Genomic DNA, 21915 nt, shown 5'->3' on the forward strand with positions numbered 1-21915 from the left:
CATCTTGATCGGATGAAGTTTTGTACTTGTCGAATTATGACGTCAAAATGGAGGCACCTATGACAACATCATTAACATATGTTATTCCCCATGAAGAGTTCTTTACAATGAGCCATGTCTCAATTTTTGTCTATGCGGAGCTTTCGGAGATATAGAGGTGCAAAGTTTTTCGGTTTTTCCAAGATGGTGCCGGTACCACATGACCTATGACATCATAATTTTCATTTAAAAAATTATACAGGAGGTGCACCGAGGGTGAAAATTTCCTGTCAATCGGACCAAATGTTGCAGAGTAAATCATATTTATTCTGTGCGGATAAACAGACAAACAGACAGACAAACAGACTCAAACGCAATACCCTCTCCTCTGGCGAGGGTATTAAAACAGTAAAATACAACGTATCTAGTCCGGGGAACTTAGTTTGGCTGAACTGGAAGGAGCAGCTGCTGATCAGGATGATAATATCTCAAAAAGTTGTGGACGAGTTATGACAAAATTAGGTGGATTTGAGATGGTTATGTGACAAGAATAAGGGAATTCAATTTTTGGTTGACATCCAGCCTACCACTGGGATACAAAACGTAAACTGTTCTGCCTGACAGATATATGCACTCTACGAAGTACTCATTGTAGGTTCTCTTGTTGCCCCAAAACCAAACCAATATACATATAAATATATATATTTACAACGACACACTCAGCCTACACAACTCCCACTCCTACTCCTCCTCCGAAACATTATTAATAGTAAATATCATCATTTTAAACTCAACCTGTGCATCGACAAGACTTCCCATGACCTTCCCATCGGTGCAAAGACGCATGAAGTTTGGGTAGAATGCATCATCTACAAACCTTTGGCCTTTCATTGCCCATATCGTCATTAATTTTTGCTTCAATATTTTGCAACTTTTTCAACGGGTTGATCAGGAAGTTATCCAACTGTTTCATTGTGCAGAGGCACACCCCTTTCTTACAGGTACATTTACAAGTACATTCCGCTTCTTTAAAAGTTTTTTTTAGTTGTTTCCTTCTACAATCCTTATCTGGCAGGCATGAAATATGTCCAAGCCATCCCGATTTACTTCGTTATTTGGGACTTCTGTGCATGTGCTCCGAGCAATCTGCGATGGATTACGTCATTTCAAAAGTGTCGTATTGAATTAAGGCAGGAATTTAGAATCTAACCTCAGTGTGAACAAACTAATTTTTTCAAAATGACCAATGGGATCTTTTATATTCATCAGAAAATGTTCACAAAATGGGAAAGCCAAATTAAAGCCCGCCTCCAGATGACAGCACACTCAATGATGAGGCACCCCATCAGCAAAATACCAGGATGATGGTTTATAGCTCAGCTAGGAATGCAACCCAGACTAGACAGCTCTAAGGTGAGAACGCTTCCTCTGAGCTATCCTGCCAGCAAATGATATGAGATGATGAGATGAGGAATACCAAGGTCATTAATGCACTCACCTCATTGACATAGATCCAATGACTGTCCTTTGTAATTAGATTGGCTTCCCGAGCCTGAAAGAAATAGAGGATAAATGCACATCATCAATTATGACAACAACAGCAATAATAATAAAAAATAAATAATGATACTTGAAAAAGTGAAAAACATAATATTGTAGTCTAAAACTTCATTGAGGCAATTCTGACCTGGATGAACTTTTATTATTTCTAAACATAACATATAATGATTGTTGTTCTCTTCTATTTTTAAGTTAAAATATTTATCACATCGTGTAAAACTCTGCAGTACCAGTGGAAATACATCTTCATTATCACCTCTATTAATGTTGAATGCAATCCATCAACCAGGAACCAGGAAAGGCGTGAGCTGGCATGGTGGTGCATTCATTATGTAAGTATATAGTGAAATCTGTAGGACATCATAAGTGGCTGTTTATCATAAATTGGACAGTTAGAAAATAATAGCCATGTGACAGCATCTACTTTGCTTTTAGGGTGATGAAAGTCACCTGGGATTGTTACAAGAAAATGGCAAAGAAAAGTGTAAACTTCTTGGCAAGGTGTTCCATGTCATTTTGTACCAATTTTAAGACAAATGTCATTCTGCTTGTTATATGTATTGCTGCAATGCTCACGTTTGATTTCACCAGATTTGAAACAATATACTTCACAGGAAAGATTTTGCTTCACAATGCTTCACAGGAAAGATGTTGCATTAATCATAAAGTAGGCTAACATGAAGCCATCTGTCCTGTCTCGTACCTCTTGTTGACAGCAACGATCCCACAGTATATTTCACAAAGAGAAGGCAAATTCAGAATTACTGCTTGATAATTGCAATATCAATATTGCTCTCCAAAACAGCGTCAGGACCAACGGGTAGAAAAAGTGTTGCTGGTACACAATTGACATCCAGAACAACCTTAGAGAGTCACACAAACTTTGCCGAAAATGAGATAACTACCTTTTCTACAAATGATGGCCACACTGCATGTCAAAGGTTTTTGTTGGACCTATTTGAATACAATGATGGATTCTGATGTTTATTTTCTAGGAGTGATGAAGAAGAATAAGGCAATACATAAATTTAAACGTTCAACTTGTCCACATAAATCAGAAAGTAAAGTAGGTTAAGATTCCTCCATTGGGAATACCACCCTCATCTGTCTCTGTCTTGAAATCCTCTGTCTTGATTATATATTGTGCATCCTGAAGGTCTGCACCAGATGTCTCTCTGGCTGATGGTGTAGTGGAAAATTTTAAGTAAAGAATGTGCAGTATTCTGATATATACTCGTGTGTGTGTGTGTGTGTGTATGTGAAGAATCAGCTCTTCGTTTGCAAAAGAAGTCCACAAATAGCCTGAAAAATGGCGCAGCTTTATTAATAACCAACTTATACGGATCCGGAGGAGGCCAAGACATCTATAGCAAGAGCCAGTCTCATGCCACGTCAAGCCTTCCTGAAAACACATTGATTCCCAGTCCATTTATATAGGGACACGTTTTATCAGGAAATCTCCGAGGGAACAAACAACACTGGGAGAGGTTCCTCCCACCGTTATCATTCGGGGGAGTCAGCCCGTCCTTATCAATTGTTTTTCTGGGCTCCGAGAAAACAGAACTGTAACTCACAAAGAGAAGAGTGTATGCTTAGCCAAACAAACCCATATATTTTATGGGTTTGTGTACATGAGTAATCCAAAGCATGTTTATACAGAGTCATGCGTTTGCTGAGATTAAAACAAAATATATATAGTTAACGATAGGTTCATGTCATTCTACTTGCATTACGCAAAAAAACAAGCGCATGTGGGCGTGGTTTTACGACCAGCCTCGAAAAAAGCACACGTATACAACCCGTTCAGCATGACCTCACTCCAAGCCCCTCCTCATCCAAAACCAAAACGAAGCAAAAACCCTTTATCCACTTTATGAAACAGCACTTTTAGACATCATACAAATCACAACACATTAGCACCCAACGTCTATAACTGAACTTTAGGCAATAACAAATCTACTACTTGACATTCCTTCCTCTTGTCTCGTCGAGACAAAGTATCTTAAGAGACAACGTGCCACATCGGGCTTTATTGAAAAATAATTGTGTAATGCGGGTATTGAAAAAATAATTGTGTAATGCGGGTATCTCCCAAGGGCATATCGTGCGCCCAAAGCGCCTCGCCCGTGCATTTGGCGAACGTGTCGTGTGGTGCGTGCTTGGAGCCTGAGGGCTCAAAACATGAAAGTTCATTAACGTTTCGGATCCACAACGAAGACGTCTGATCCAGATGAGGTTCTGCTCCGCCAGAGGGTGCATCACTTCCCCTGCGGAACTGGCTCCCCCCACCCTTTGCAGACGCAGTCCTTGCAGATCTTCGAAGTTAATCAACGGTCATGCCCATGAGGTCCCTCACGTGTTGCTGTTCTGGGGAATACAAAATGTCGTCAGTATCTTGTGTCTCAATTTCCTGGTCAGGGTACAGAGCGTAAAAATCCGAATCCGAATCACTTGAAGCAAAGAGATCCGCAACATGTGGATCAAAGAGATCCGAAACATTTGGATCAAAGAGATCCGAAACATTTGAAGAAAAGAGAGGGACTTCCTTTATGTCAAAGTCTCCCATGGGCGCCTGGTCGGCTTGCGGGTCTAGGACATCCGCGTCGGGTCCCTCAACCGCCAGACCCAGTGTCGCAATCAGATCCATAGTTGGGTCAGAAGGGGGCGTGCAGCTGTCAGCTTGTAATACATAAGCAGCGTTAGCCAGTACACGCAAGGGGTTTATAGCACAAGTATCACAGTCATCACATACACCGTTACAGGCAGCAGCCAGTTCCCACATGGGATCCACACAAGTATCACAGTCGTCACAAAATTCAATGCAATTTTCTGGAGCGCCGGTCGCAACTGCCTTGTTGAAGGACCCGTTCAGGTCGACGGCCTCTGTGGTCAGAGCCATAGTTGTTGTCGGCGGCTTCTTCACTTTCCATCCTGTAAAATACTTTCTCATACAGAGGAGGACTAGAGATTTCATTAGTGCCCCCCAAATTACTACCCCGATTATCACAGCCAGTGCGGTCAATAACCACTTCACTATGGTGCCCGTCCATCCCTGGAACCAGTCAGTGAGCCAGCTAAATGTATAAGAATTTTCGCGCGCGATCCGATCGATCCAATAGTATGTCATGAGCCGTAGCGGTGTCGTTTGCCACCTTTTCTAGGGCCAAAGCCAATTTATCTATCCGGAAACTATCCATGACTGTGCCCGCTCCTGGGAAGAAGAAACCAAACACCTTTTCCCCTAGGCTCCCGTGTAGTTTAGTGGTTCCATCTTCGTTCATGACTGACCTCTTATAACGCCTGTCCAAGGACTTTGGGTCTAGCTCATCCAGTATCTCAACGTCAGGAAGGACTGAACCCAGATAACATGTGCCCCCCCAATTATTTGGTAAATAGGGGTAAGCCTTGTCGCCGCATATAAACATTGTCCCATGGGGTGGGACCAGGTGGGTGGATAAGCCCTGGAGTCCCTTTACCACCCCATTAATCCTACTAACCCCCCTAGAGAATGTTATAGCCGTTATGTTGTGGTTGTGTTTATCTTGCAGTACTATTCGTAATGTAATCCCCGAGCTCCCTTGTCCCAGCTTCCCGGGGAGAGTGTAGGCGCATTCTGATTCTCCCATACGCAAGTGGCCGGAACCCTGGAGGCAGACCCTCCCTTTCTGTGGTTTGACCCAGACGGGGGCAGGCCTCTCGGCCACATGGGCAATCATTGACGGGCGATAATTAAATTGTCGATTGCAACTCTTGCCGTTGTCAACCCCTTCTCTTTCCAGCGTGGTGACTAAACATGGGGGATCGATAGGTTGTGAGCAGAGGTCATTGAGGGACAGAGGTAGCACTATCATGTGTATTCCTGTGGTGCCTGCTTGGGGAAAGCGCATGCACGACCAGCAGTGTGTCCTATTTTGAATTGTTGCCACCTCCCTGGCCACTTTCCAATATGTGTTTTCACCCTTCTTTGGGGCCTTATTCTGGGGTTGTGGCGTGAGTATGTATTCGATGCATGGTATGTAGTTCCTTTCGCCACCGGCCGCGCCAGGGGTCCAGACGCTGCACCGGACCTGCATGGTCATGTCTTTCCCTAGGCGTGTGCGTGTTTGTAGCTTAAAATCAGGGGTTCCCCATTGGTATCCTGGTTGGGCCAAGGTCTTAATGCTAGCTTGCCCGTCTTCCCGGAACTCTCGTTGCTTTTGTAGTACCATGCCAACGCGTCCAGGCCCTGCCGACAGTGCTAGCCAATTTATGTTCACCCAATTTGTGTGCAGGGCTTTCTGTTCGAAACATGGTGGTGATACTCTTTGTCCCCATGTTACGGTGAGGTGTCGGGTTTCGTTTTCGCATCTATTGGAATCGGAATTTCCCCTAGCTGCTGTCGCTATCAATAGTATTGTACCTATGATTAGGCCCATCCTTACTGTGTTCTGGGGGTGTGGTGTCTGGTGCTTGTATGGCCAACTTACAGTGCGTGGCGTGGATCCACGAAGTCTTGCCCTCGCAAAAGACTGCCGTTGGTGTAGTCAGCAACACCTGGACTGGTCCCTTCCACCTTGGTTCCAAGGCGTTCTTGCAGGTGAAGTGCTCCACGAACACCTGGTCTTTTTCCTCTGGTGGAACACCTGGTCCACAAGTCTCCTGGGAGCGCCTGGTCTACAGGTCTCCAATTTCCTAATCCACTTTTTTCAAGTGGATCCAATTTTATCCAATATTCAATTTTTTTTTTTAAATTCAATCCCATTTAATCCAGTCCAATTCAAATTAAATTCCATCCTTCTCTCAGCATCCCATTACCTGTTTCCAACATCAATAAAAATAAAATTATAAAATTAATAAAAAATCAATCATCTCAACTCTCAAATCGAATCAAAAAAATGAAAATAAACGAAAATTACTTCAGCGAGAGTTTCAACTAGAATTAACACAAACAAACCACCATTAACCTCCATTAATACAAACAAACCACCATTAACCTCGATTAATACAAACAAACCACCATTAACCTCCATTAACCTCCCCCTATTATTTATTTATTTTCACGAATAAACAAATAATAGAAATAACCTGGTCTACTTCCAATTTCAATTCTGGTCAGTTCTGGTGTCTGGTCACACACAATGTTTTCCTCACCCACTGTGATTCGCTCACAATAGATTCTCACTGTTATGTCTGAAATTAAGCTACCCTACTGGGTATTCGTGAAGGGGGTCCATCTTTCCCAACCCCTTCCTTCACACCAGCCACTTCACGTTGTCCACCATACTCACTGAATTGTCATCAATTCTGAAATTCGTCTCATGAAAACACATCCCAGAGTCTAGTGTAACAGCCAGACAAACACATAGACACGCTGAAGACCCCAGGGTACCCATCAAACTAGCTTGTCCCCAGATCAACAACACAGCGAAACATGTAATTTTACTAAAATAATCACTTACTCATAACTAATACTCATAATTACTTATGTAATTACTCATACCAATACTTACTTAAAATAATGTAATATCCCAATCTTCACCCTTTATGCAAATCGAAGCACCCCGGACAACCCACAGCCAATATCAACCACTGTAGCCGCCTTCCCCTCCAGGCAGCCACACACAGCCACATACATCTCCATCCACGTCACACAAGACAACAGCCAACGAGTGTGTCCACCACACAGAAACCTTTGGCAATGCAACAACCGAACTCCCAGACAACCAACAACAAAACCCAATCCATCTCCATGGCTCATCAAGCAGTTCCAACTTAATCCAGCTTCACATACCGATTTCCCCAAAAACTCGTGAAACTTCACCCCCATTTTAGAAAAACCCTGGACTAAACCCTGACACCCTAAATAACTTCAGACCCATCTCCAACCTACCCTTTCTGTCAAAAGTTTTGGAACGTGCTGTGGCCACTCAACTCAAACATCACCACTCTGCCAATAACCTGTATGAAACATCCCAATCCGGATTCTGCTCCAGCCACAGTACTGAAACTGCTCTCCTCAAAATCACCAGCGACCTTTTCTCTCCTCTGATGCCGGCAACCTCAACATTTTCATCCTCCTCACCTCAACGCCTCCTTTGACATCATCAATCACGCCATCCTCCTCACCCTGTTTAGACCAGCTTGTGCCTATTAAACCCAAATCAGTTCACTCCCAAGCTTCACATGGACCACCTACAGCACTGCAAAGATGTCCTCTACTCCACCTACTACCCTCAAATTATCCACTCTGGCTCCGGAATCCCAAAAGCACTCTTCTCTACAATAAACGAACTAAATAAACAAACTTTACAACGTGAACAAACTCCTCAGCTCCCTGGATACCACCACCTTGCTCCACACACCTGTTGGTGCACACCTGTGCACTCACACCTGGTGCCACCTGCACCCTCCTTCCTTCCTGGACCATTCATCCAAAGCAAAATTGACAGCATCTACAACAGCTTAATCACCACAATTCACTCCCCCTTGAGGTGTCCCCCAAGGTTCAGTTCTTGGCCCCCTCCTCTTCGTCCTGTACCTATCCCCCCTTGGTCACTTAATCCGTCATGCACCATAGCCAATGCACCATGGTCTCCAATTCCACTGCTTCACCGATGACATCCAGCTTTTTCATCTCCACCAAATCGTGCTCCACCACCACCCACTCTATCCTGACAAACTGCCTAACTGAAATAAAATTCTAGCTTCAGATCAGCTTCCTCGAACTTAACTACGCTAAATCTGAATTAATCTTTATTCCCCCCAACATCGATGGTTTCCCAGTATCCACATCCGGAATCTTGGCATCATCATTGACCAAAACCCTCTCCTTTGAAAAATACACTAAACAGATCATAAAGACCTTAAACCTTAATCATAAAAACTGAAAAATGCTTCGCCATGGAATAGTCCACCACTCATGTAAATAATCATAAGAGTTCTGCGAAACATCTCCATCTTTAAAACTTAGCCAACCAAATTTAAACCACCTGTTTTCCCCCCAAAAAATAAGTCACATTCTTTGTATATTGCCAACATTGTTCATCGTTTAAGTATCATCCAGACCTAAATTTTTTATAAACCATCAACTTGTAGATGCATTTATTTATATCCCATTAACCCAAGAACTCTCAATTGCTTGGTTATATTTTAGTAATGTCATATATCCATATTTCTTTTCCAAATTGTTCCTGATATACACATTAATCCCATCTGTCTTCGTTTCCAGATGAACTCAAATCAGGAAATCAACACAAATCCTTATTACCTCCAATCAATTCAAAATTAAATCAACAATTCAAAACCAGATCGGATCAGCGATCAGAAATCACTTTTCCAATCAACACATTCCAAGCAACAATTCATTCAAAGACCAAGCTTAAAAACACAACTCTCATCTTACTGTGACAAATAAGCAACCAACCTACTTCACAAATAAAATAACTTTTCATCCCCCTTCCTTGATGGAAAAACTTGATGATTACACAAAGTTCCCGTTTACATTTTGTGACTCACAGCTCCTGCCTCCATGGAACAATGACGCCTGAGCACTCAATTAGCCCTCCCAGTACCAAAGACTTACAATCAGACCGACAGACAGACAAATAACAGAGGCATGTCGCCAGCCCCAGCACAGGACATCCCCTTTCCGGGCAGGCATAATATAATCCACAGCATCGAAATGCCAATTTCTATCCGGGGCCTCGCAAAGCCAAAATCCATGCATGCGTGCTCCATCATGCAACCCGATCTGTACTCGGTGCGCCCGGCGCCCCCTATAATCAGTGAGTTATAATAACCACAATATCTCTGGCACCCAACTCGTGATACCACAATTTAATCCACGTTACTTGCATCTCTTCATCCTCACCGCTCGGCCCGGTTAAATTAAATTCCAAGCGTACTGTATTCTCTGTCCACTAATTATGTACATGATTTTGGTTTTACCCACAATATATGTCCCGATATTCTCTCCAGATTTAGGTTCTATATCCTGTCGTTAAAGCAACACCCTGTAGACTGACTCCGCCTGTCGTTCTTCCAAGGTTAGTGAATTATCTCCGACCTCTTTCCCTTGCATATCTCGAACAAAGGTCAACTAAACTTTAAAAGGTCAAACTTCGAATTGGTCAACCAGCGCTTTATTTTTCCGCAAATAATGCAAGTCCGGCGACAATGGACAAATGACCCTTAATGTGGCTCTACATAGCATAATGCTAACTTCTACGAATCCAACAACCGTCACAATCCGTCCAGGAACTTCCGTACGAGGCGTGCTTCACAATGCCCATCGCACATCCTTCCTCGTTCGCACAACGCTTCATCAACGCACCTCCTCGCGTCCACACCTTGGCACAAGCCACACCACATACCGACAGTTGAAACCTCAACCGTCCTCCTTCCTCGGATCAGCGTTCTGTTGAAAACGTGACATTTCTGTTCAAATTATTGAATTTCCAAATACTCTCCCTGCAGCGCCCGTGAGGCAGCTTGTCCCACATTATCTGCCTCCAGACCCATATGCGTTTTAATAACTTAACCTTATCAGCATCGTTCGCCAGCATACCCTTTGTCCGGCGCATCGATCATCCCAAATGCTTCGATGCATCTTCCAGCCGCCACTCCGCACTGTACCTTACTGTATGAACAAGACTTCCTGTTGGAACTTGACTCCGGAAATTAATTACTCTGTCTTGAAATCGTTTATTTTAGCCATCTTAAATAAATCCATCCATCTATCCATCTTATAAATCCATCTTAAATAACGTATTCGTCCTGTGACATTGCCTGGCATATATGTCGCAGCCGGCCACTATTCCGACATGGCTCATGACTCATGTCTAATTCTGACAAGAAGATGAAGGATGAAGGACATGATATGAAGAAGAAGATTCTGACAAGATACTGACATGTGAACGTCCGACATCCAGCAAAGTCGAAATGACCCACAATGCATTTGGGCACACACTTCCTCTGAGAGTGGGCGAGTTATCGCCGGCACTCTGAGCAAATCTCATACAGCACACCCGTGACTCGCGGCTCGCTCGGCTCCTGTCTGAACACCCAATATCCCTCTACCCAAACTTCCACGGAGCCGCACGGCGGAAACACAGGTTTGTACCACATTTTAATAAAACGAATAAAGCCAGGATTCTCGGATAGACGTTTAATTTCACAACACACATGACAAAAATCCGATTTAAATTCAGAGATCGCCGATCGACCTGGCACAACCATCTCAACGCGTACCTCGCGTTGGGACATGCAGTCGGCTGTCATAACAAAGTGCTGTCATAACAAATCTACGACCTGTAGTGAGCTGTCAGAACATTGAGCTGTCAGAACTCATCCCTAGCTAACAGGATCTCCGACGCTTGACCTCCCTGACCCAAAATGCACTATATGACACCAATTCCAAAGGTGAGCTGCCTCAGCGATACATCCCACACATACAATACACAATATCTGCCATTGAATGAACTCTTCAATTCAAGTAAAACACACATATTGATTCGAATTCTGCAACCATCTCCAAGAAACCGCTTCATATCAACAGTAGATCGACAAGGGCACTCCGGGTGCTTTCCTGACCCGATTTATATCAATTCGCTTCCCAAACAACTCCCAAACAGATGGAAATCCGGACTCAGTTCAGGACCTCGCCTGTTCTCTCGGATAGACGTTAAAATGGACATTCCCGGCCTGAATTTCCCCCAAGTCGAGCAGATCGCTTACAAAGTTTCACACCGAAACCCTCTGCTTGGCACATGACACACAGACAAACACATTGGCCAGACACACACGTCAATTAACATCCCAATATACATTCATTCCTCATTCATGTTACGTCTCTCATTCAAGGAAAAGGATTTTTTGGGACGGGTTTGGACGGGGGGTGGGTTGAGGTGGAAAGGGGAGGCAGGGCGGGGTGTTGGGGTGTTGCCTAGAGCCCCGGGGCTGAGCTCAGGTCTTGGGGGGGGGGTTGGGGGCATGGTGGCTACCTCCCCTTTCGCGGGGTCTTGGTCCGGATTATGGACGAGCGGCATTAGCCGCTGATTTGCTTGCTTAACTACCTCCTTAATTGTTTTGTCCTGGCCCATTTCCTGTGAGCTTATTTATTTTCTCTTGTCCACCAGGTCCTGGCCTGCTTCTATCTGGACCTCTTGTCTAGAACTTAGTCTAGAGCTTCCTGGTTTGACCTCGTAGTTGTCACTACCTTCTTGTCAAACCTATGGTACCTGCGCATTTCCCTTTTCCTGGCCATGTCCCTTTGGCCTTCTAAGTTAACCTATGGCCTTTTATCTAAGTTTAGCCACAGCCCTTCGTTCCCTGGCATGCAATGGCATACCCCATCTTGTCTCTGGGCTGTTCCTTCCTGGAAAAATCTTGGCCACCTGGTTTCAACCTATATGGCTGTCCGACCTCATTTTCCCCTCCTGGTGCTAACTGTAACTTTAAGCTTACTGTTAAGTCCTTACTGGTTTATCCTTACTTGTTTATCCTGGCTTTAACAAAGCTACGCCATTCTGAGGCCTAAATGAGCCTCTACTTACAATTTCTGTTCGAGTGCAGACAGCGGGGAAGACAAGGAGACTGAACCCGCGCGAGGGAGGAAGGTACGAATTTGGAATAATAGCCCTCTGATATAAAACAACTCCCACCTTTAGTCAAATCAACGTGCCGGCGCCGGCCTCAGGTCAGCCTTCCTCCTGTCCCTCGGGCTCCGTTTCCCGTCCTCCGCGTCTGTTGACACCCCACTCCTGGTACCATCTGTGAAGAATCAGCTCTTCGTTTGCAAAAGAAGTCCACAAATAGCCTGAAAAATGGCGCAGCTTTATTAATAACCAACTTATACGGATCCGGAGGAGGCCAAGACATCTATAGCAAGAGCCAGTCTCATGCCACGTCAAGCCTTCCTGAAAACACATTGATTCCCAGTCCATTTATATAGGGACACGTTTTATCAGGAAATCTCCGAGGGAACAAACAACACTGGGAGAGGTTCCTCCCACCGTTATCATTCGGGGGAGTCAGCCCGTCCTTATCAATTGTTTTTCTGGGCTCCGAGAAAACAGAACTGTAACTCACAAAGAGAAGAGTGTATGCTTAGCCAAACAAACCCATATATTTTATGGGTTTGTGTACATGAGTAATCCAAAGCATGTTTATACAGAGTCATGCGTTTGCTGAGATTAAAACAAAATATATATAGTTAACGATAGGTTCATGTCATTCTACTTGCATTACGCAAAAAAACAAGCGCATGTGGGCGTGGTTTTACGACCAGCCTCGAAAAAAGCACACGTATACAACCCGTTCAGCATGACCTCACTCCAAGCCCCTCCTCATCCAAAACCAAAACGAAGCAAAAACCCTTTATCCACTTTATGAAACAGCACTTTTAGACATCATACAAATCACAACACATTAGCACCCAACGTCTATAACTGAACTTTAGGCAATAACAAATCTACTACTTGACATGTATATATATATATATATATATATATATATATATATATATATATATATATATATATATATATATATATATATATATATATATATATATATATATATATATATATATATAAGCAAAGATTTGCGGTTGGGAGTAAATCCAAATGACTCCATGGTAAGATCTCCAACCTTTAATTGAACAAACAATGACTCAACGTTTCGATTAACAACATGTGAAGCCACACGCCTCCGTTAATCTTCCTCAAGAGTGATAAAATCATCTCAACATCCCCTTATATGCAAAGTGGGTGAGGTATATGCAAAGTGGGGTGGGCAAAGCTGGACAGCCAATGAAACCGTATCACACCGCTCGTGAACGGAGACGTTATTGACCAAATTCAAAAATCAACCGCATATTAACGGCTTAAAATAATCCTGTAAGCAATGCTGGATTATAACTCAAGTCTTTAGAAAATCAGGAACAATAATTACATTTAATTAAAAGTTAAACTTGTAAACAATTAAATTGTAAATTAAATTAAAACTGCAAATATATTAAAGCAAAAACATTTTTTATGATAAAATAAAATTGCCATAATATCAAGATCATCACATGTGGCCCTATGCGGTAAACGGGAATGCGGGATGGTGGGGGGTTATAGGGGGGGATAGAATGGGGGGGGGGGAACCAGAGGGGGGGGTGGAAGCGGAGGGGGGGGTTGGTAGAGGGGTGGTTTGGAGGGAGGGGGGAGGGGGAGGGGGCAAATTGTCCGAATAAAAACCTTGTGTGACATAATATGTGGACTCGTTGTTCAAAGTACGGAATGCCTGCTTCGTTTAAACAAGAGTGGGTCAAACGCTACCGGTAAGTCAACTACCTCTTGTGTGATCGAGGTAACAGTTTCTTCTGTGTGCCAAGCCTCCAAAACACGTCTTCTGTTTCTGTTGGGTGTATTATTTTTTTTGGGTTCCACAATATATTGGGTTCCACAAAACCCAATATTTTAGGTTCCACACCCAACAGAAACTGATTTGGGAAACCGTGCACTTTGTGTAATTTATTGCAAATATACCCCCCTTGTAAATAATGTAATGATTCTTTGTAAATACCTCCATTTGTGTAAAGGTCAAGGGTCGTCCCCTAGTTAATCCACCGCACCACTTAGAAAACCATAGGACCTTCTCTATAGTTATTTCTTTATTATGTGTATCAGTTAAGGCTGTGTCTCCACTAGTTGACCTTGCGCTGCACCAAATGAAATAAGATAGAGCCCCATTACCAACTGCATTTGCCTCCATTACCAATTTCATTTGCCTACATCTCCAACTGCATTCGCCGTCATTCACCATGTGCTCCAGCTTGGAGAAGAAGGGCATGGCCCGCCCATCATCATCAAGAGGAGGAGTCAGCCAGCCCCGATCGACCAACCAAGAATGAGTGGGTTTGGCTTGAGAGGGCGGAGAGAGAATGATCAAGCAGTTTCGCGAACGTTCCAGGGTGTGGCGATATATAACCCGTTGCGCGGAGCCCCCACCAGAGTTCTGTGGAGAGGTGAGCTGAGTTCTGAGGGAGGTGCACTGAACCAAAGTGAGAGAGTTCTGAGGAGTCCTACTGTGGAAAGAGGTGGGCAGGCAAAGCAGTGGAGAGAGAACACATGAGGCGGAGGACGTACGAGACGTGAGGGAGACGCCGCTTGGAACAGCCCCCCTGCGCGTGAAGCTCTGACGCGCTGCTGCGCATGACCCAGTTTGCGGAGGAGTCGGCAGCCGTTCGCCTCCAGCCTGCCATCCTGAACGGACTCTTCTCTCCCTTCCAGCCATCCATCCCTGCCATACTATCCATTCATGTACGTGAGTTTGTCTTGTTTGTTCTGTCCTGGGGTATAAGTTAAGCCTGTGTAAGTAGAAGCTGCCCTGTGTCTCCTATCTTTCACTGTACATTACCTTCGTTTCTTTCTTTTCTTTGGTTGTGTAAATAGTAATTAATAAATACCTGTTCTTCCTACCTTTGTCTTCTTCATTCTCGTCCGACCGTCTTTGTCTTTTACCAATTGATATACGTGGCACGATTCGGCCAACGCTCAGGATCGGGTTTAGTTCTCTGTTAATGGCTCGAACTTCGGACTGCTAACCCGCTCGGCAAATACCATCTTGTCCGTGGTTTCGAGCGGAGTTACCCACCTGCCTTGTGGAGGGATTGGCGGAGGTGTACGGGAATCCCTTGACCAATCACCTCAGCCAATCCCACCCCACGGGGGAGCGGGGTAGCTTCAGGATCGGAGACAGCCAGTGCAAAATAGAAGGGGGATTACCCCCCCCCCCCCCTTGCTAAGGGGAGTGCCGTCCCCGTTTCCGTAACAATATATATATATATATATATATATACACACACACACACGTGCTTGGACGAAGTGGGAAGGTGTGCGGGTGAGGATATTGAAGTGGCAAGAGATTTGGAGGATGGAGCAAATATTGTTGAATTTCCTGTTGCGGGCAACGTATGATGTGCTTCCGTCACCAGTAAACTTGAGATTGTGGGGGTTGTTGCAGGAGGAGAGATGTTATTTGTGTGGAGGTGTGGGAACGGTGCAGCATGCACTGAGGGCAGCAGGAAGATACAGGTGGCGACATGATCAAGTGCTGGCGGTGGTGGTGCAGATGGTGCAACAAGAGGTGCTGAGATTGAGAGAGAGAAGAGTGGAGAAGGAGACTGATGGGGGAGAGGTGTGGTTTGTCAAAGAGGGCCAAGTGGTAAGAGGTGGAAAGAGGAGGAGGTGGAAAGCAAGAGGGCTGTCAGATGCTTGTGATTGGCAGGTGGTGGCAGACCTAAAGCCACAATTGGTATTCCCAGAGGAGATCTGTGTGACAAGGTTGCGGCCTGACATTGTCATTTGGTCAAGTGCAACAAGACAGGTCATCTTAGGGGAGTTGTCGGTACCTTGGGAAGAGAACATGGAGGAGGTACACGAGAGGAAGAGCGGAAAGTACAGTGAGCTGGAGGCAGAGTGCCGGGAGAAGGGTTGGCGAGTTTCGTGTCAGCCATTTGAGGTGGGGTGTAGAGGGTATATTGGCAATTCCTTTTCTGCATTTCTTGCTTGGCTGGGAGTGTGTGGGACAGAAAGAAGGAGGATGTGTGACAAGGTGGCCCAGGTTGCCTTGAAAGGCTCATTTTGGATATGGAGGATGTTTATGGAGGCACGTTGAATGGTGTAGGTTGGTTGTGTTTTTGTTTTGTTTGTTTGTTTGTTTTTATTACCATTATTATTTCTTATTTTGTGTATATGAGTGAGTGGGTGAGGGTGTGTGTTTTTGCATGAATTAATTTTTGCATGAGTGTGTGTTTTTGTGTGTTGAGTGGTGTATGATGCAAGGGTAGGTGGTTGTTGGTTGGTGTTGTGTGTGTGTATGTGGGTGTATGTGTGTGTATGGGTATGTATGTGTGTGTGTGTGTGTGTATGAATGATCTGGGGTGTTTTGTTGGTGAGTGGTGAAGGGTATAAAGGTGGGTGTTTGAGTGTTCCACCATGTTTGTTTGGTGCTGTGGATTCTGGATGTGGAGGTGTTGTTGTTGTTGTTCGCACTGGCTGGGGGTGGGGGTATGTACGCATCCAGGTGCAGTTGCTGCATGTGGATGTGGATGTGACCCTGCTGGCCCACCTTAGCTGACCGTATTGAGGTTGAAGGGCCGAAACGGGATGATGCTGAGGACCTCGACTGAGGACCCGGTCAGTACGGCACACTTGTGACCAGGTGTGTTTTGAACATATATATATATATATATATATAACTGTAAGAAATAGTAGAAACTCCAAAGTACGAGCAGGGCGTCTCATTTGTATTGAATAAATAATCGTTAGATTAAATAAGACGCGGACGTAGCTTTAGGACGTCGATCTTTAATTGTCGACAAGCTTTCGACCAACAAAGGTCTTCTTCTGAGTCTACAAAAACGGTTGGTCAAACGTCGGTCAAACTGTAACGCAAACGGTCACTTCCGTTGAACTTGGGGCCGGTGAGTGAACTTTGGCGTGGCTCTTCCTTCTGTATGCATTTTCTACACACATCACACATCTCACACATATATCACTATACATACTTGACTGATATATATGCCTGCTGTTTTTGTAGACTTAGAAAAGACCTTTGTTGGTCGAAAGCTTGTCGACAATTAAAGATCGACGTCCTGAAGCTACGTCCGCGTCTTATTTAATCTAACGATTATATATATATATATATATATATATATATATATATATATATATATATATATATATATATATATATATATATATATATATATATGTTGAAATGGACAAAAGCATGTGGTGTCCACAATTCTTTATTTCACTGTAAATATTACAGAACCTTTGTTTTTGATTCAGAACTTCATATATCATTTTAAATCAGAAAATAATAATAAATGGCATTGATAAAATTTTTGACACCCTTACTTAATATTTGGTAGCACAGCCTTTGGACAAAATAACTGCAGTCAAGCGCCTCCTATAGCCATGAATGAGCTTCCTACACCTCTCTACGGGCAGTTTGGCCCAATCTTCTTGTGCAAACTTCTCCCAACTCCAGTTCTCCAGTTCTCCCATATTTGTGGGTGCCTTTTCCCAATTGCTGTTTTCAGATCTCCCCACAGGTGATCAATTGCATGTTCAAAAAAAAGTGTTCTTCCTGATAACATTGCGTACAGTGGACACAGGAACATAAACGTCTCTGGAGATGGAGTTGTAGCCTTGAGATTGTCCATGCTTGGCTACAATCTTGTGTCTGACCTCCTCAAACAATTCTCTGGTTTTCTTTCTTTTCTCCATGCTCATTGCGGTACACAAAGTGACACAAAACAGCAGAATGACCCCCTTTTCTCCATTCAAATTAGTTGAATGAGTGATTTATATATTGCATGCACATGCAACTCACCATAGGTGAGTTCAATTCCAAAGTAAAGGAGATTCACCTGCTTGAAATCTAATTATTTCTAACAACTTCGAAAAGGTAACAATAATATTGCCCGGGCCATTTTCGGACTTCTGTGTTGAATAGGCAAAAGCGTTTTCTTTGAACTGATTGCAGCGAACTGTCAAACACGGTGATTTTTCAGTGATGGTGTGGGAAGCAATTTGGAGCGTTGGTCGGTCAGAGATTGTGGAGTGTGTTGGCAACATCAACTCTACGATACACATTTCTATCCTTGAGGATGGACTTCTCCCTGTCTTCTCCACTGGTCAGAAGGTCAAAAACAACACTCTGTTCATAGAAGATGGAGCTCCATGCCACACTGCAAAAAAGACCAAAGAATGGCAGGACAGGACAGGACCACCGAGTGCTGAAGCGCATAACGCGTAAAAATCGTCTGTCCTTGGTTGCAACACTTACTACCGAGTTCCAAACTGCCTCTGGAAGCAACGTCAGCAGAACAACTGTTCGTCAGGAGCTTCATGAAATGGGTTTCCATGGCCGAGGAGCCAGCGGCACACAAGCCTAAGATCACCATGCGCAATGCCAGTGTAGGCTGGAGTAGTGTAAAGCTCGCCACCATTGGACTCTGGACCAGTGGAAACGCGTTCTCTGGAGTGATGAATCACGCTTCACCATCTGGCAGTCCGATGGATGAATCTGGTTTTGGCGGATGCGAGGAGAACGCTACCTGCCCAAATGCATAGTGCCAACTGTAAAGTTTGGTGGAGGAGGAATGGTGGAGGTGGAGGAGGAGTCTGGGGCTGTTTTTCATGGTTTGGGCTAGGCCCCTTAGTTCCAGTGAATGTAAATCTTAACGCTACAGCATACAATGACATTCTAGACGATTGTTTGCTTCCAACAGTTTGTTTCCCCAAACTGTTGTCAATTTGGGGAAGGCCCTTTCCTGTTTCAGCATGCCAATGTCCCCGTGCACAAAGCTAAGTCCATACAGAGATGGTTTGTCGAGATCGGTGTGGAAGAACTTGACTGGCCTGCACTGAGCACTGACCTCAACCCCTTTGACACCTTTGGGATGAATTGGAACACCGACTGCGAGCCAGGCCTAATCGCCCAACATCAGTGCCCGACCTCACTAATGCTTTGTGGCTGAATGGAAGCATATCCCCACAGCAATGTTCAAACATGTAGTGGAAAGCCTTCCCAGACGAGTGGAGGCTGTTATAGCAGCAAAGGAGGGATCAACTCCATATTAATGCCCATGATTTTGGAATGAGATGTTCGACGAGCACATACGGGTGTGATGTTCGGGTTTCCACATACTTTTGGCCATGTAGTGTACAACAATGCATATGCTATCTAATACATTACCTGTAAATCATGCACAACTTACATTGTAGATTACCAATACCTTTGCTATGCAATATCCAACAAATACCCAGCAAATTCATTTTGCTTAACACTGAAGTGAGATGTAATTCAAATTCAGAAACCAATCATTTGAATGGATTTTCCACCTGCTTTACTGTTCGTTCCCTTTATTGACCACTGATTAATGCTTTAAAATGTATTTATTTGAATTTTTTGTCAATAATATTTCTTGATATGCCTCCATACTATTGCCATTGTTATTGTATTTAATAAAATCCATTTTGTGTCATTTGTGACCTTAAGAACACTTACTTTTAATCTGCTAACTGCAGCTCTGCATTAGCATACATCTGATGAGCTGTTTGAATATATTGATAATTTCCATTTGTTTTGGGGGTGTTTTGGGTCTTCGGGGTGTTTTGGGTCTTCGGGGTGTTTTGGGTCTTCGGGGTGTTTTGGGTCTTCGGGGTGTTTGGGGTCTTCAGGGGTCATGGTGGTCTGAAGGGTCTTTGGGAAATCAAAGGGTCGTCAAAGGTCTGAGGGGTCTCAGCAGTCTTAACGCAATTAAGAGGGTTAATTAAGAGGGTGGTAATTTTATTTGAAGAAGAAGAAGAAGACGTTATCGTCGCATGTAAACATAGCGACATAACGACATTACAACATAACCATATACGTTTGATCTATTATAATAAGATAAATCAATCAACCACCACTACTACTACAACTACTGCTAGAATGACTACTACTACTACTACTACTACTACTACTACTACTACTACTACTACTACTACCTACGTTTGATCTATTATAATAAGATAAATCAATCAACCACCACTACTACTAGAACTACTGCTAGAATGACTACCTACTACTACTACTACTACTAGAATAAGAGTCACCTGTCACAGTAAGGTTATTTTGATATCTGTTGTTCTCTACAAATCATGTCGGGACGTGGTAAAGGTGGTGGAAAGACTCGCTCGAAGGCCAAGTCTCGTTCTTCCCGAGCTGGGCTGCAGTTTCCTGTGAGTGTGAGTCGTGTTCATAGACATCTTCGCAAAGGCAACTACGCCGAGCGCATCGGTGCCGGCGCTCCCGTCTACCTGGCGGCTGTGCTCGAGTACTTGTGTGCAGAGATCCTGGAGATCGCAGGTAACGCTGCACGAGATAACAGGAAATCACGGATCACCCCACGCCATTTTCTGCTCGCCATCCGCAACGATGAGGACTTGGACAAACTGCTGGGCGGGGTGACGATCGCGCAAGGTGGTGTACTGCCTGACATCCAGACCGTGCTGCTCCCCAAGACGACACAGGGAAAGTAAACGGTCCCACCATACACAAGGCCAAACAATCCCCACAACACAGACAAAAAACTACTACTACTACTACTACTACTGGAATGACTACTACTACTACTACTGGAATGACTACTACTACTGGAATGACTACTACTACTACTACTACTACTACTACTACTACTACTACTATTACTATCGACTACTACTGCTGGAATTACTACTACTACTACTACTACTACTACTACTACTACTACTACTACTACTACTTCTCATCCACATCATCCACATAGACACAAGAGTCAAGAACGCTCGTCGTTTGGGTCAATCTGTTTTGGAATCAAACGGTGTCGTCATGTCTGGACGTGGTAAAGGTGGAAAAGGTCTCGGCAAAGGAGGTGCTAAACGTCATCGCAAGGTACTGCGTGATAACATCTTACGGAATCACAAAGCATGCTATTCGTCGCCTTGCTCGCCGTGGTGGAGTAAAGCGCATCTCGGGTCTCATCTACGAGGAAACCCGTGGAGTTCTCAAGGTGTTCTTGGAAAATGTGCTCCGCGATGCTGTCACCTACACGGAGCACGCAAAGCGAAAGACCGTTACTGCCATGGATGTGGTGTACGCTTTGAAGCGCCAGGGCCGTACGCTCTACGGTTTCGGTGGTTAAACATTTTGTGAGTGTTCATCAGCAACTACTACTACTTCTACTACTACTACTACTACTACTACTACTACTACTACTACTACTACTACTACTACTACTACTACTACTACTGCTGGAATGACTACTACTACTACTACTACTACTACTACTACTGGAATGACTACTACTACTACTACTACTACTACTACTACTACTACTACTATTACTATCGACTACTACTGCTGGAATGACTACTACTACTACTACTACTACTACTACTACTATTACTATCGACTACTACTGCTGGAATGACTACTACTACTACTACTACTAATACTCCTACTACTACTCCTACTCCTACTCCTCCTCCTCCTCCTCCTCCTCCTCCTCCTCCTCCTCCTCCTCCTCCTACCCCTCCTACCCCTCCTCCTCCTACTCCTCCTCCTACTCCTCCTACTCCTCCACGCCATTTTGCTGCTCCTCGAGCTGTGCTACGTTTCGACATTCCCTCCTCATCTTCCACCGTTTTCGTTTGTATTTTTGTTTTGTTTTGGTTATCTGAACCGAGTTGGTTCATTTTCTTGTTTTATTTTGACGTTCCGTGTGATTTAATTAGTCCTTTTGTGTTCAGGCCTAGCCGCGGTGTGTGGCCGCGCCCGTGTGGGACTAGTTACGCCTTATTGCGGCGTTATCGTTAA

At 44.2% G+C, this 21915-nt stretch overlaps 2 protein-coding genes across 2 annotated transcripts; both read left to right on the plus strand.

The window, feature by feature from the left end:
* Positions 1-20219: 20219 nt before the first annotated feature.
* LOC144891792 (histone H2A type 1-like) lies at positions 20220-20605 on the plus strand. Its single transcript, XM_078776265.1, has one exon. The coding sequence runs from the start codon at positions 20220-20222 to the stop codon at positions 20598-20600; it is 381 nt and encodes a 126-aa protein (XP_078632391.1). The 3' UTR covers positions 20601-20605.
* Positions 20606-20928: 323 nt separating this feature from the next.
* On the plus strand, positions 20929-21241 carry LOC144891640 (histone H4-like). Its single transcript, XM_078775290.1, has 2 exons — positions 20929-20991; positions 21026-21241. Exons 1-2 carry the CDS (start codon positions 20929-20931, stop codon positions 21239-21241), a joined length of 279 nt encoding a protein of 92 aa, XP_078631416.1.
* The last annotated feature ends 674 nt before the right edge of the window (positions 21242-21915 follow it).

The sequence above is a fragment of the Myxine glutinosa genome, chromosome 4, assembly GCF_964187855.1.
Source record: "Myxine glutinosa chromosome 4, kmMyxGlut1.1, whole genome shotgun sequence".
NCBI classification, from domain to species: Eukaryota; Metazoa; Chordata; class Myxini; order Myxiniformes; family Myxinidae; genus Myxine; species Myxine glutinosa.